This window comes from Bacillus rossius, chromosome 18 (assembly GCF_032445375.1).
Source record: "Bacillus rossius redtenbacheri isolate Brsri chromosome 18, Brsri_v3, whole genome shotgun sequence".
NCBI lineage: Eukaryota > Metazoa > Arthropoda > Insecta > Phasmatodea > Bacillidae > Bacillus > Bacillus rossius.
In genome coordinates this window covers 11,274,038-11,287,123 of record NC_086345.1, presented here as the reverse complement: position 1 = coordinate 11,287,123, position 13,086 = coordinate 11,274,038, and the positions used below count along the sequence as shown (strand labels likewise).

At 41.8% G+C, this 13,086-nt stretch overlaps 2 protein-coding genes across 3 annotated transcripts in view; one reads left to right on the top strand and one right to left on the bottom strand.

Moving 5' to 3' along the window:
• LOC134541317 (acetyl-coenzyme A synthetase) overlaps window positions 1-13,086 on the bottom strand; it is an 80,651-nt gene that overhangs the window by 31,433 nt on the left and 36,132 nt on the right. The window contains exons 2-5 of one of the 2 annotated variants that reach the window (XM_063384719.1): window positions 6,924-7,119; window positions 5,412-5,538; window positions 3,570-3,703; window positions 2,351-2,466 (exon numbers count right to left, since the gene is read on the bottom strand). In XM_063384719.1, the coding sequence (XP_063240789.1) occupies window positions 2,351-2,466; window positions 3,570-3,703; window positions 5,412-5,538; window positions 6,924-7,119 (573 nt within the window). Of the gene's footprint in view, window positions 1-2,350; window positions 2,467-3,569; window positions 4,040-5,411; window positions 5,539-6,923; window positions 7,120-13,086 lie in introns of both variants that reach the window. The other variant, XM_063384718.1, reaches the window with a different exon arrangement.
• Window positions 7,619-13,086, top strand: part of LOC134541342 (serine/arginine-rich splicing factor 2-like) — a 38,680-nt gene continuing 33,212 nt past the window's right edge. The window contains exon 1 of the mRNA XM_063384765.1: window positions 7,619-7,747. Coding sequence (XP_063240835.1) covers window positions 7,619-7,747 — 129 coding nt within the window. The remainder of the gene's footprint in view (window positions 7,748-13,086) is intronic.

Below are 13,086 nucleotides of genomic sequence, written 5' to 3'. Positions count from 1 at the left end.
CTGAAGACACTGCGTGACATTAGCCGAATAGTCCGATAATGCCACTTGCTGAAGACACTACGTGACAAAAGCCAAGTAGTGCGATAACGCGACTCGCTGAAGACACTGCTTGACAAAAGCTGATTAGTTCGATAACGCGACTCGCTGAAGACACTGCGTGATAAAAGCCGAATAGTCCGATAACGCGACTCGCTAAAGACACTGCGTGACAAAAGCCGTGTAGTCCGATAATGCGACTCGCTGAAGACACTGCGTGACAAAAGCCATGTAGTCCAATAACGCGACTCGCTGAAGACACTGCGTGACAAAAGCTTAGTAGTCCGATAACGCGACTCGCTGAAGACACTGAGTTACAAAAGCCGAATAGTCCGATAACGCGACTCGCTGAAGACACTGTATGACAAAAGCCGAATAATCCAATAACGCGACTCGCTGAAGATACTGCGTGACAAAAGCCAAGTAGTTCGATAACGCGACTTGCTGAAGACACTGTGACAGAAACCGAGTAGTCCGATAACGCGACTCGCTGAAGACACTGCGTGACAGAAACCGAGTAGTCCGACAATGCGACTCGTTGTAGACACTACATGAAAAAAGCCGAGTAGTCGGACAACCGGACTCGCTGAAGACACTGCGTGACAAAAGCCGAGTATTCCGACATCATGTCTCGCTGAAGACGCTATGTGAAAGAAACCGAGTAGTTTATCAGTAAAAGAGCTACGTCACTATGTGTCAGTTAAGAGGACTTGATTTGCAATCCGGAGATTAAAAAAGTAATAATTATATGAACTGGAGACTTTAAACACAGTGAGGCAAGATAATCTTATAACCTTAGTTTTGAGAAACTCTTTGAACACCATAATTTCGTCAAGAGATCCACCATAATAACGGCGGGTGCCTACTTTTAATGTCTTTAATTATCATTTCTATAAGTATAATAATGTGATGCAAAAGTGAACCAAGTGTCTTTTATGAACAATAAATGTTATTTGTATTAGGTTACTGAACCATAACTTTTGTTTACGGGCATCGCATATCTAGAAGCCCCTGCTTTAAGAAGCAAGTTAAGATTTCATTTTAACTTCTGTAATTTTTCCCGTGCTATATCAATGTTGTTTTCGGTATAAATTTAAATAAATAATGAAAACTACCTTTGTGCTTCTGATATCCGATAGCCAGGGTCCCCTAACCCTGGTTGTTTAGAAAATACCTATGTACCAACACGGAATCTAACTGAGTAGGTTGTCATGAACGTTAATGATAATAATTTAATTAAATATAATAATGGAACATTATTGATAATAATGGAATCCAAAAGGGACTAAGTGCCAAATACTGATTCCAAGGATCTCTAGAAAAATGTATTTAACACATAGATTCATTTATTTTTATTTTGATGTAAATAATAAACAGGTTTGCATTAGTTTATTTTGAAGATCAATCGGCTTGGCACATTAAGATATTTTAATGTTTAACCATGTTAATTTCTTTTTTGGCACTTAGTCATGTCTGATTGACAACTATTAAATTATATCTATTTTTTGTTTTAGCTATTTTTAATTTTTTTATATTTAAGTAGAGCAATCTAGCTCACCCTGAGTGTAAAAATGGCACAACTAACATTTAATCATATCGCCACTCTCCACGGCTATCCGCTCCCAGGTCTTAAAGAGACTTTTTATTGGTCAGATGGCCCTGTCAAATAAGAACAAAAACTATTAAAACCTATAAAAAAATTACGTAAAAGTTGAATTTTGGTACAGTGTTACTGCTAACCTTTGTGAAGAGGATATTACAGTACTCGGAATTTGTGTCCAAATACTTGGTTTTAGGTCCTTTGAGTTTTCATTAGTTTTACTTGCGTTCATGCTGTGACACGACCAATAGTCTGTCAAATTTGGAATAGTCTCGAATGAAAAAGAATTGCATGTGCAGTTTGAATTAAATAAATGATATGTAATATTTCTAGAAAACAAAAACCATCATTAAAACATCAGATTGTTTGTCGATACCTACAAACAACTGCCAAATTGTCTAGCTCATGAGACTTTCAGAGAAATTATGGGGAAAAAAAACCAGGATGGAAGGAGGAGGGAAAGCAGATTAAAACCAAAGGGTTTATTCCCCCAAATTCCTTTAAGGGAGGATTCTCCGCTGGTGGTATCTTGCATAGCCTGCGCATCACTCCAACATCGGCTTCTGCTACGTGGAAGCAACTCCTCGCACGGACGAGAGGGGATCTTCTCCAGAAGAGAAGACTCCCAACCCCGAGAGGTGGAAAGCCCGCCCGATGGTGTCTCTGGCGAAGAGGCAGGTGGACGCAGGCTGGCGGAGGGCAGGAGTCGCTCACCTGGTGTAGAGCATGAAGAGCGGGTCCTCGGCGTCCATCCAGACCGGGTAGCACGACGACGGTGCGTCCTCCATCTCCTCGTGCCACCACACGTCTCGTCCCTCCAGCATTTTCACCTGGCCACGTGTAACACACGTTTCACTACAGACCCTCTTCACGAATAAAACACCTGCCTGTTCAGGCTGGTCATTCAAACATCTAGGGCAACGAGACAGGTCATAATTTAGCACACCTGCCGTTCTGAGATCAGCACCTTGCGAGGTGACACGGGGATGATAAGTTGCACTCATATTCGTGAAGGTCCTCGTTAGACTCTTTGTCCCCCACCAGGGAAGCTTGCATCCCTGGTTATCAAAATCTAGTCCCGAATTAGATCATGAAAGTGGACTACGCGTCCAAGTGCCCAACCTCCCCATGGTTGTCTCTTCATCCTGTATTCCCCTACATTTAATTCATGTAAATTACACTTTTTGACGGAACGATTACATTTTTCGGTCCATGATTGGCTTCAGGTAATGTGATCGATGATAAATGGATGGTGGTGGGATATCGCAATATGGCTTTAATGTATATGGTCGCCTCTAAGGTCCTCCTAGCCGGCGAGAAGTAAATTGATAGTGTGAGCAGCAACAAATCCTATTCCAATATGATCCAAGGCTTTCAGTGAAAGCCTCAGCACGGTCATTGCACTCACAAGATTCCAGCATGCTGTGCTCGTGCTGCAACCATTTTCGGCATACTTAGTGCATGTTTCAGGCAGCACCCCAGTGATACACCGGCATCTGAGCCCCAGTTACAGTCTGTACGACCACAGCCAAGGCATCAGCCAGGTATTAAAGACTCGGAAGTTTAGAGTTAATAAACTAAAAATAAAATTATAACGTAGGCTTACTGCCTATCCAGAAGTGCTGCAAGAACGCAGATCGTAACAAGTGTTAATGGCTAAATGAAAATCTACAATTGCCTATTGTGCAACGTTTTTACTGCCGACCTCAGAAATTACAGCTAACAGCTCCCTTGAGCAAGTTGCTTTCAACACTGTGCATACTCACCTTGGCAGCAGGACATTGGTATAAAGCCCCGTGCAGTTAGATTGCCAGTCCTGGGCCGTGTTGAGACGCAGCAGGTGCTCCTTCGCGATGCACGTCCCCACCTCGTGTCCCAGGCTCTTGCAGCGCTCCATGCCTGACCTCTGCCCTCCTTCACTACCCATGCTCACCTTGGCGGTATCACCATTGGTGTGAGGCTCCGTGCCATTGGAGGGGCAGCCCTGGGCCGCGTTGAGACGCAGCAGGTGCTCCACCACGATGCACGTCTCCACCTCGTGTCCCAGGCTCTTGCAGCGCTCCATGCCTGACCTCTGCCCTCCTTCACTACCCATGCTCACCTTGGCGGTATCACCATTGGTGTGAGGCTCCGTGCCATTGGAGGGGCAGCCCTGGGCCGCGTTGAGACGCAGCAGGTGCTCCACCACGATGCACGTCTCCACCTCGTGTCCCAGGCTCTTGCAGCGCTCCATGCCTGACCTCTGCCCTCCTTCACTACCCATGCTCACCTTGGCGGTATCACCATTGGTGTGAGGCTCCGTGCCATTGGAGGGGCAGCCCTGGGCCGCGTTGAGACGCAGCAGGTGCTCCACCACGATGCACGTCTCCACCTCGTGTCCCAGGCTCTTGCAGCGCTCCATGCCTGCACCCAGGCCACACTTATCACAGCAGTCTCTGCTAACGTGTCAGTGTGATTATATGGACACTTTAACCTTGTCTAGCATTAACGAACCACAGGACAAAAAAACTGTAAAAAATCCTACTTTTAAAAAATAACCATGGAACATACTTATTAATTCACAAAAGACCTTTGTAAGTAAAGTGAAAAGTTTTCATTTAATTTCGTATAGTAGTGCTCCACTATCGACATTTTATTTTAAAGATTGCTTAGGACTGTGTCAAAGGTGGCCATGGTAGACCTCAGTGGCCGGCTGTAGTCATGGCAGAGGAGGGGAGCAAAGCTGGCTCTGAGAAGGCTTGCTGTCGAGAGGGGTTGAGGGGTGACGAATCCATGAGTGCTCGCTAAAGGACATCGTGGTTGAGGAGTTTTGTGTGAAAAAGCATGTAAATATGAGCTGGTAATATTTTTTTTAATTAAAAAATTTAAGTATTTATTTGCCCAGCTTTCACTATTGTAATAATAATTATATAAAAACAGACAATCTCAAGTTACTTATCATGATTGATTTAATTAGGTTCGTTCAGCTTGCATGCCTTCATTGGCACATTTGGCGAATTAAATAACTGTGGAAACTGGCAACATGTATTCCACCGAACAGGTAGAAAGTGTCAACTCACATGCGCTCGCCAGCAAGGTACTTAGCTGATGGTAAGAGTGTGGCTGAGATGCGTGACTCTTACTTAGTTATTGAAGTAAGGGCCTGGAGAATGTGCAGCGTAGAGTGGTAAGGTGGGTGATGGGTATGTGGAGGACAAGGAAAGAAAAAAAAAGGGGGATGCATGGTTCGTCTGAGATGATTAAGAAGTTCGGGTGGGAATCATATTACAGAGGAGAATGTTGGAAAGGTTAGACTGTATAAGGTGATAAAGGGTAGGGGGATGGGGACAGCTGGGAACTAGGTTGCACAGAGATGGGTACAGAAAAGGGAGAGATCACGGGTGGAAAATTAAGAGGGCGTGGGGGCGAACACCTTCATTGTGAGGACACTGGGGGAGTGGAATGGGCTGGAGGAAGGAAATCTTAAGGGTGAGAGATGCAAGGGATCTGAGGAGATGACTAAAAAGGAGCAGGAGGGGTGAGAAAAAGGGGAAGACTCCTTGCCCCACCAGGTAAAGGCCCAATTGCGAGAGTACCAAATCAATCAATCACTGCAACTATTTTTAAATAGCTCTCGGCATCTGTGAAAACCTTAAAGCGGTTCTGCAGAACTTTTTTTTTAAAGAATAAAAAATTGTAAAGTTAATACAAAGATGAATTCATTCTAAATGAAATCCGAGCATCCTGTGACAAGTTCCAAAGTCTTGCAAGAGGACGGCGAGGACAACGTACGTACCTGCGTCGCACAGCTCCTTCAGCCGTATCAGCTTGGTGCCCCTCCACGCTCCGTCGGCCGTCACCAGCACCTTGCACTTGCAGTCGAACATCCTCTCCCCGAGGGACTCGGACGAGAAGCCTGCGAACTGCGGCGGGGCACGCCGTCAGGGCGACAACAGCACTGGACGACGCCTCCACAAGTACTGCCTCTGAGCGCTGCACTCTGGCACTGCCTCCAGCCGGGACCTTCACGGCCTAACCATGGTCTTCAGTTTTTGCCTCTGAAGAAGTCGTGTCACATCAACACTCTCTCAATTATTGAAGCACCAAAGAGAGTGAGAAAAGCAATGCATTGGTCTTGGGTACAAACAGCACATGGTCGTGTCAATGTTTAATGAACCAAAAACATTTATATGTGCTCATGAACAGTCAGGAAACGAATTTTTTTCCCCATCTTTACTTACATCAAAATGGTCTTCTCACAAAATATTTTCATTGCTCTCGAAGATGGAAATTCGGTGAGTGTATTAAGTAAAAATGTTAAATTTAAATATATGTAAATTGTGGAAGCAGTGTCAGAAAGAATGATTCAAACAATGGTGATTCTTCAGTCAAGTAGACATTACTCGTACCAATGGCACTACTGCAGAGCTTTCCACAGCCGAAATCGCCGATTGGCCAAGCAACCTCGGCTAGTCCCACAGTTATAGTTTTCAATGCCCTCCTATCTGCTCTGAATGAAGCCCTGAATGAACCCCATTACTAAAAACATTTAACTTAGCACGGAACCATTAACACTAATATTTTGTCATTGCTCTCTTGTGTTTGTTAATGAATGGTCGTTGTGCTGAGTATTTGTTTCGACTTCTCTTATGCTGGACATTGTTGAACGAATAAGGTTTAGGTTTAACACCAGGAATGATAAAGGTACAGAAAATGTCGTGACAGAAACGGTTTCTAAAAAATTTAGGCTAAAGAGTTTTGTATTCAAGGAGAGGAAGGATGAGAAAAAAGTGAGAGGGAGAATATGGAGAATAAAAAGACGAAGGGGAGGAAATTGATGAGAAAGTAGAATTTTTATATGTGGCAGGGGCTTATTCTGAAGTTTTTTTTTTGTTTTTTTTTAGTTTGAATAAATGGCAAGTAAAGGATCAAAAGATGCAATAAATGGGTATGAGGTTAAGGATGGAAGGCTATATGTCGTAAAGGATAATAAATGAAGGCCATATGTACCGGCAGGTATTCGGAAAATGGTGTTGAAATATTTTCATGGCTCAGTTATTGGAGAGCCATTGTGGGATGGAAAATACCTAAGATAAAATATTGCACGATTTATTTTGGCAAAAAATGAGATTCTACACAGGGAAATTAATTAAGCAACCGAGTACCTAATGCTAAAATTAGTTTGTATTAAGTAGAGAAGATCTGCAAACTGTGGGAAAGGGCATATGTCTATGTATTTGGGCCGCAGAGTTCTCTGACGCATAGGGAATGAAGAAGGTGACAAACGACGAACAGAGAGGCTACCAACCACCAAGGAGTGCACGGCTCCAATTCTGCAGCACGCCAGCATGGCCACCACAACCTCCAGGATCATCGGCATGTAGATTGCGACCCTGTCTCCTTTCGTCACTCCCCGCGTCTTCAGCACGTTGGCGAACCTGCAGACCTCCTTCAGCAGCTTGCGGTACGTGAGCCTGCTGTAGTCCTCCGGGTCGTTGCCTTCCCTGCAACCAGTGGACGTCACGACTCGTCAAGAGCACAAGCCTCAATTTGTACCGTCAGTTCCAACAACATACAACTTTTTTTGTAAATTTAAGTATTTTAATATAATGGTTATCGTGGTCGAATCTAGCTGCTCAATCACATGTCGATACGTATCATGACAATACGCACATGTACACAGTCATCACATGGGAAGACACGCAAGCAGCAGACACTAAACAAAGACCGTCAACCTCAATCATTAAATAAATACTCAAACCCTCTTTCGCAAAACCAACTTATTTTTGCTAGAATTGTGTTGCCCCTAAGGAATGATTCATAACGGTGAAACAGCTGGTCCTGGTTGGACAAACCCAGCCACAAACATTGAGAGATCATCTGTAGGGGTTAGTTGGTAGTTACTGCACAGTGTCCGAGCGACCCAGGGTTGATTGATCAACGCCTATGGAAACACTGGTAGCGTCTCTAAAGGCAACTGCAGCCATGTAGACCAAACAGGAGATGCTGGGAGAGCAGCAGCTGGGACTCCACACGGGCCCGCGACTAGGGAACTCCGACCCAACAAGCTACCAGACAATGAGGCCCGCTGCAGCAGAGATGACGACATGGCTGGCAGCACGCCCTGCACAGGTGATGCATGGGTGTCGCAAGGATATATTTTTTGGGGGGGACTGCAATTGATTTAGTTGTTGAATATCCATCCGCTGGGAAAAAAAAGCGGTGGGTCGGGGGGTCCTCCCCTGGGAAAATTTGGGGTTTGAAGGTGCAGAAAGGTGGTTTTTAGGCATTTTTCGTTCCTAAATATTCTAATTATAGTTGGTTGCAATATATAATTTATTTTTTATAAAAAATATTTTCAGAGAACAAATTTGTAAAAACACAGTGCTCACATTACCACGATTGGACTAAATGCTCCATGCGCAACATATGGGTTATATCACAGAAATCATATTTTTAATATAACTACGAAACTAAATATGTATATTATTGGAGGGGACGAAATGGAAGACTTTTATTATTGGGGGGGGACGTGTCGCCCCCGTCCCCCCGGTTGCGACGCCCATTGGTGATGTCTCTCTGAGCGACCACGAGGTACTCGCAACAGCAGCTGCCACGACTTCTACCGGGAATGCATGCGAGTGCAGGGGCATGCAAGATAGTACAGGATAGTGCAGGGGAGTGCAGAAACATGTAGGCGCATACAGCATAGTACATGGAAGTGCAAGAAAGTGCAAGAATATGCAGGGGAGTGCATACAACTGCCGTAGTGTGCAGGAACATTCAATATAGTGCACGGTAGTGCAAGAGAGTGCTTGAACATGAAGGAAAGTTCAAGAGAGTGAAGGGTAGTGAATGGACGTGCAGGAAAATGCAGGGTAAGTGTGTGTTACAAGCCCTACTGATGATGTCACAGAGAAGTATAAAAAATGTATTGTTCTAATTTATTTTTCTTCACTTATATTTAGATAATAACTGTATTTGCAGAATCTTTTACTGAGCAGTTTTTGATAGATTTGGTTGATTGTTACACACTTGCGATTGGGCTACCGCACAACAAACTTTAAAAAAAAAAAAAAAAACACAAATAAGAAAGTTGTGCTGTTTTCACAATAACAATATTTTACAACCCTTCGCAGCTGCTGGTCGAAAATGTGCTTTGCTGAAATCTAGCGAATGTGTTGTTAAATTGGATTTTAAAAAACGCATCTTTGCTTCGACTAGCAATAATTACCCGTTTCATGCATACTTGGCTATTAAACTGTATTACTCTAATAAATTAATACAATATTTTCATGTAAAAGAATGCTGAATATGTTTGATTATATTTTAACCTCATTATTTTTTGTTATACTGTATGCAAATGAGACTAACTTGTTCCACTCTTTATCGCAACCCTGCTGATGCCCATGAGTAGGAGTTTTTGCAGCGAGTATTGCCTTTTTGCGTCACCATCAGATTGCAGAATACAGAGTGAACATTGGCGTAGCTGTGTTCATAAAGTTAAGGGGGGGGGGACAAATAATGATTTTGATGTCATGTAAACCCTCCACCGGAAAATTTTGATTTTAAAAGTGCAAAATAGCACTTTTTAAGCAGTTTTTGTATCTAACCATTGGATACATCGATGTTAAAATCATTATTGTTTCCTTAAGATAAAATTTGATGAGTGAAGAAATTACAAATAAAGTTGGGCAGAATAATATTATAAAATAAAACTATCACGGTCTAGAAAGTAGGGGGCAGTCCCCTCCACCCAAAAAGTTATGGGGGACACGTCCCCCCTGTCACCCCCCCCCCCCCCCCCCCCCGGTTCCTACGCCCCTGAGAGTGAAGGCACTATCACTGCCAGCAACTGTCCTTGTTTCGACTCACGACGGCAGATCTGACCTCGCCGACAGCAAAAGTACCCCACGTATACTCTTTCAATCCACACGAAGCGGCCTTCACAGTGACGTTCTTCACGTGTGCATGGGCGGTAGCCTGCAACTGCGTGACGCGTGCAGTTTTCTGTCCAGCTGAGAAGTTCCAGTGTTGACCAGCAGTCTCGCACTACAATTTTTTTTTTTTTTTGTGAGTTTCACATCCCACGGGCATCCACAGAGGCTTAATGCCTCAACACGCAATCAGTCCCAAATGTCATTTCAGACTTATCAGTCGGAACTGAACAGTCGGAACTGCCGTGTGTGTGCAAGGATGGTGGACTGATCGGTCTGAATTGATGGAAATGACGAACTTACGGCTACCCATCAAATCAGACTATGCCACCAGGCGGTAATGGCAGGTAGGTAGCCTGCCACCAGGCGGCAATACTCGGCGCACACTAAGTCACACTCAGGGGCGCAACAACTAAATTTCCAAAAGGGGGGGGGGGGGGCAATATACCTTTTTATAAAGAATCATAGATCCCCTTATTGAAGTGGGGGGTCCGGGAAAATTTGTATTTCAAGGTGGAAAATGGTGCTATTTAAGCAGTTTTATTATCTAAAAATTGATTACACAGCACTTTCTTTGCCCCCGTTTGCACCACTTCAAGGTTTCAGAGGGGGGGCAAAATACCCTTGGCCCCCCCCCCCCCCCCCCCTGTTGTTGCGCCCCTGCTTACACTGGTATTTTGTTAATATTTTTCACACGTAATAACCTCTTATCGTGTTACACCATCAAATTATACACGTGGTATATAATGTAGCACCAGTGCGATAAATACCGTCCGCAATGTGTGTTCATACTCAATGGTTACGGTATGTACGTCATCAATGGTCGGTGTTTCAACGAAAAATGTTGTATTCGTGGCAATTATATTACGTCGATTATTTTCCGCAGATTGAAAATAAATTACAAAAATAATATTTTCCAACACGAGAGACGTTCCTGTATTTACCATTAAAACAGCGTAAATAAATACGTAATATTTCATGATAAATCACACTTTCAACTTGCGGCGCCGCCGATATTTTTTGTTTACCCATACGTGTTTCTGTGTTTATTTTGAAGAACTTTAGTCAACGGAGGCACTGTTTTATAATAAAAGTAGTTAATATGACGACGTATTGCAGTTGTAGGGAAAAATCAAAGTTTGTATTTACTGTTTTTTTTTTTTTTTTTTTTTTTTTTTTTGTAGTTTGTTCCAATGTCATTGAATAAAGAAAGTATATTTTTGATTAACATTTAATTTAAAGTAATGTTTTGACTCACATAGTAACGAACGTTTCATATGTTACGTTAGAGACGTAAAAAATGCTTAAAAATATTGTAGACGGTTGGATGGGTTAGTATAGCTACATTAAAATACTGTGAAATCATGTGAACGGTTGGTTAGGTCAGGATAGCTACATCTTAAATTTGTAATACCTAAGCAACCATAAAAAAATTGGCTGTCTCTAAATTCGGTTTACGGACGATAGTTTAACGTGACGTCATAACAAAACATTGATGACATGATTGCATACTTTTATGAATAAAATTGAATCATTTTTATTGAATTATCACTATTTTGTACGGATACAAAGGAGTGAAATGAAATCTACAATTTAATTGATAGATTTACTTTTATTTGCACTCATTAATTCAAATATGTTTATTACTTTAACGAAGAGATTATTTTAACTATAACTTTTATACATGTTTGCTATTTAACTTCTTCCGATCTGTGTTATTCTGTTAAGGATAGGACGATGATAGGAAAAGTAGGAAACGAATAGGAGTGTTTCAAGTTTAATGTGCCTCGGAAAGGTCAAATCGATGGTTGTTCCAATCGAGTGGAAGAGAGATAGATGCGGCGCAAGCGTACAATGAGCGTAACGGGACACAGCGTAGCGGGAAATGTGCGTTACGGGACACTTTTTCGTGCGTGCAGCCGGCGTCAATCGATTTATTAGACATCACGTCAGAAAATATATATTTTATAGTTTTATTAATGTAGCTATACTAAACCAACCAACCGTCCACAATGTTTGAAAATATTTTTAATGTAGCTACCCTTACCTTATCGACCATTCACAATATTTGAACAAAGTTCATCAGAACAAACACACAAACCGACACATGTAAACAAACAAACAATGGTGGCAGCAGCGACAATGTACAGGTGTTTAAAAGTGAGCTAAAAACTGTGATTACTCAGAAAATAGTAGTAATTTATTAACGCTGTGTTTCAAGGTAAATGCAGGAACGTCTCTAGTGTTGCAAAATGGTATTTACGTAATTATATATTTTTTTCTTCGCGGAAAAGATATTCACCGTGTTCGTAAACAAGCAGGGTTTTTTCCCCGGGGGAAAACCCCACCCGTGTCTTGCGTCGCAACACGTAAACATAAATTGGTATACAAGGGTTTTCAAGGCCGCTGGTTACAAATAACAAAAAATAATTACTGTAAACAAAATAGCGAGTCCAATATGGTGGACAAAAGTGGAAAAATATCGAAATTAGATAGCAAAATGTTGGGGAGGTGGGAGATTGTAGATGTGGTTTGAAAATTCGAAGGGCTTATGATTAGTATGAAACTCAACATTTCAAATACTAAAAAAAAAAAAAAAAACTAATAAATTATAAAAAATCATTTTCATAAAAACCATATATTTTTTTTTTGGATCTTTGGTTTAGTTTGTCACTACAAATTTTATATTAAACTATCTATATTAATATTCTTAATTACATAAAATAAAATGTATTTTTTACAAAAACAAACTTTTCTAATTGAAATCTTCATCAGAGTCAACATCCGAGTCGGCATCAACATCCGAGTCGGGAGACAAGGTAGGGCCAATTTCAGTTTTATTGTCAGTGGTTAATGCAGGAGAGAGTAGTAAGTTTATAGCTTCCTGGCATAAACTCTTTAATTTCTTCTGTGGTAATTTTCTGATACTGGAAATGTAGGGATCGGAAGTAATCATGAGTCTACTAAAAATATCTTCCATTGTTTTTGTTCTGGAACACTTTCGTGAGAAGTCTTCACGATATATTTTAATATCTTTGTTACAAGCTTCTTGAGCATCTTCAGATAACTGGCCAATTGGCAACAATGCGTGAGCGATTATAATTTGACCATGAATTAATACTTTATGCACAGAAGTTGGCATACAATATCATGGGTATAGTTCAACAAATTTTCTTGCTGTTTCCAATGCATATACTTGAAACTTATCACAGTCTATATCATAGCCACTCGAAATAACTTGCAGAATCACATGAAAACGTTTGATAAAGATTTCGTCCAACCCTGTTATCGAAGCAGACACAGCCGAGTTTTCAAAAAAACGCCGCGCTGTATTCCCATAATTTGTACTTCCGTATCCTGGCTTTGGACGATCAACTGTTAATCCTAACCTTACACGAAATTCTTTTTGAAGGACGCTCTTGCAGTTTTCAGTCATCTGCTTCTCTTCCACACTGCGAATTTGCCACTTTTTAATGCCAAGTCTGTAGGACAAATGTAAACAGCATTCAAAGAAACGTATCCAAGCATGTAATG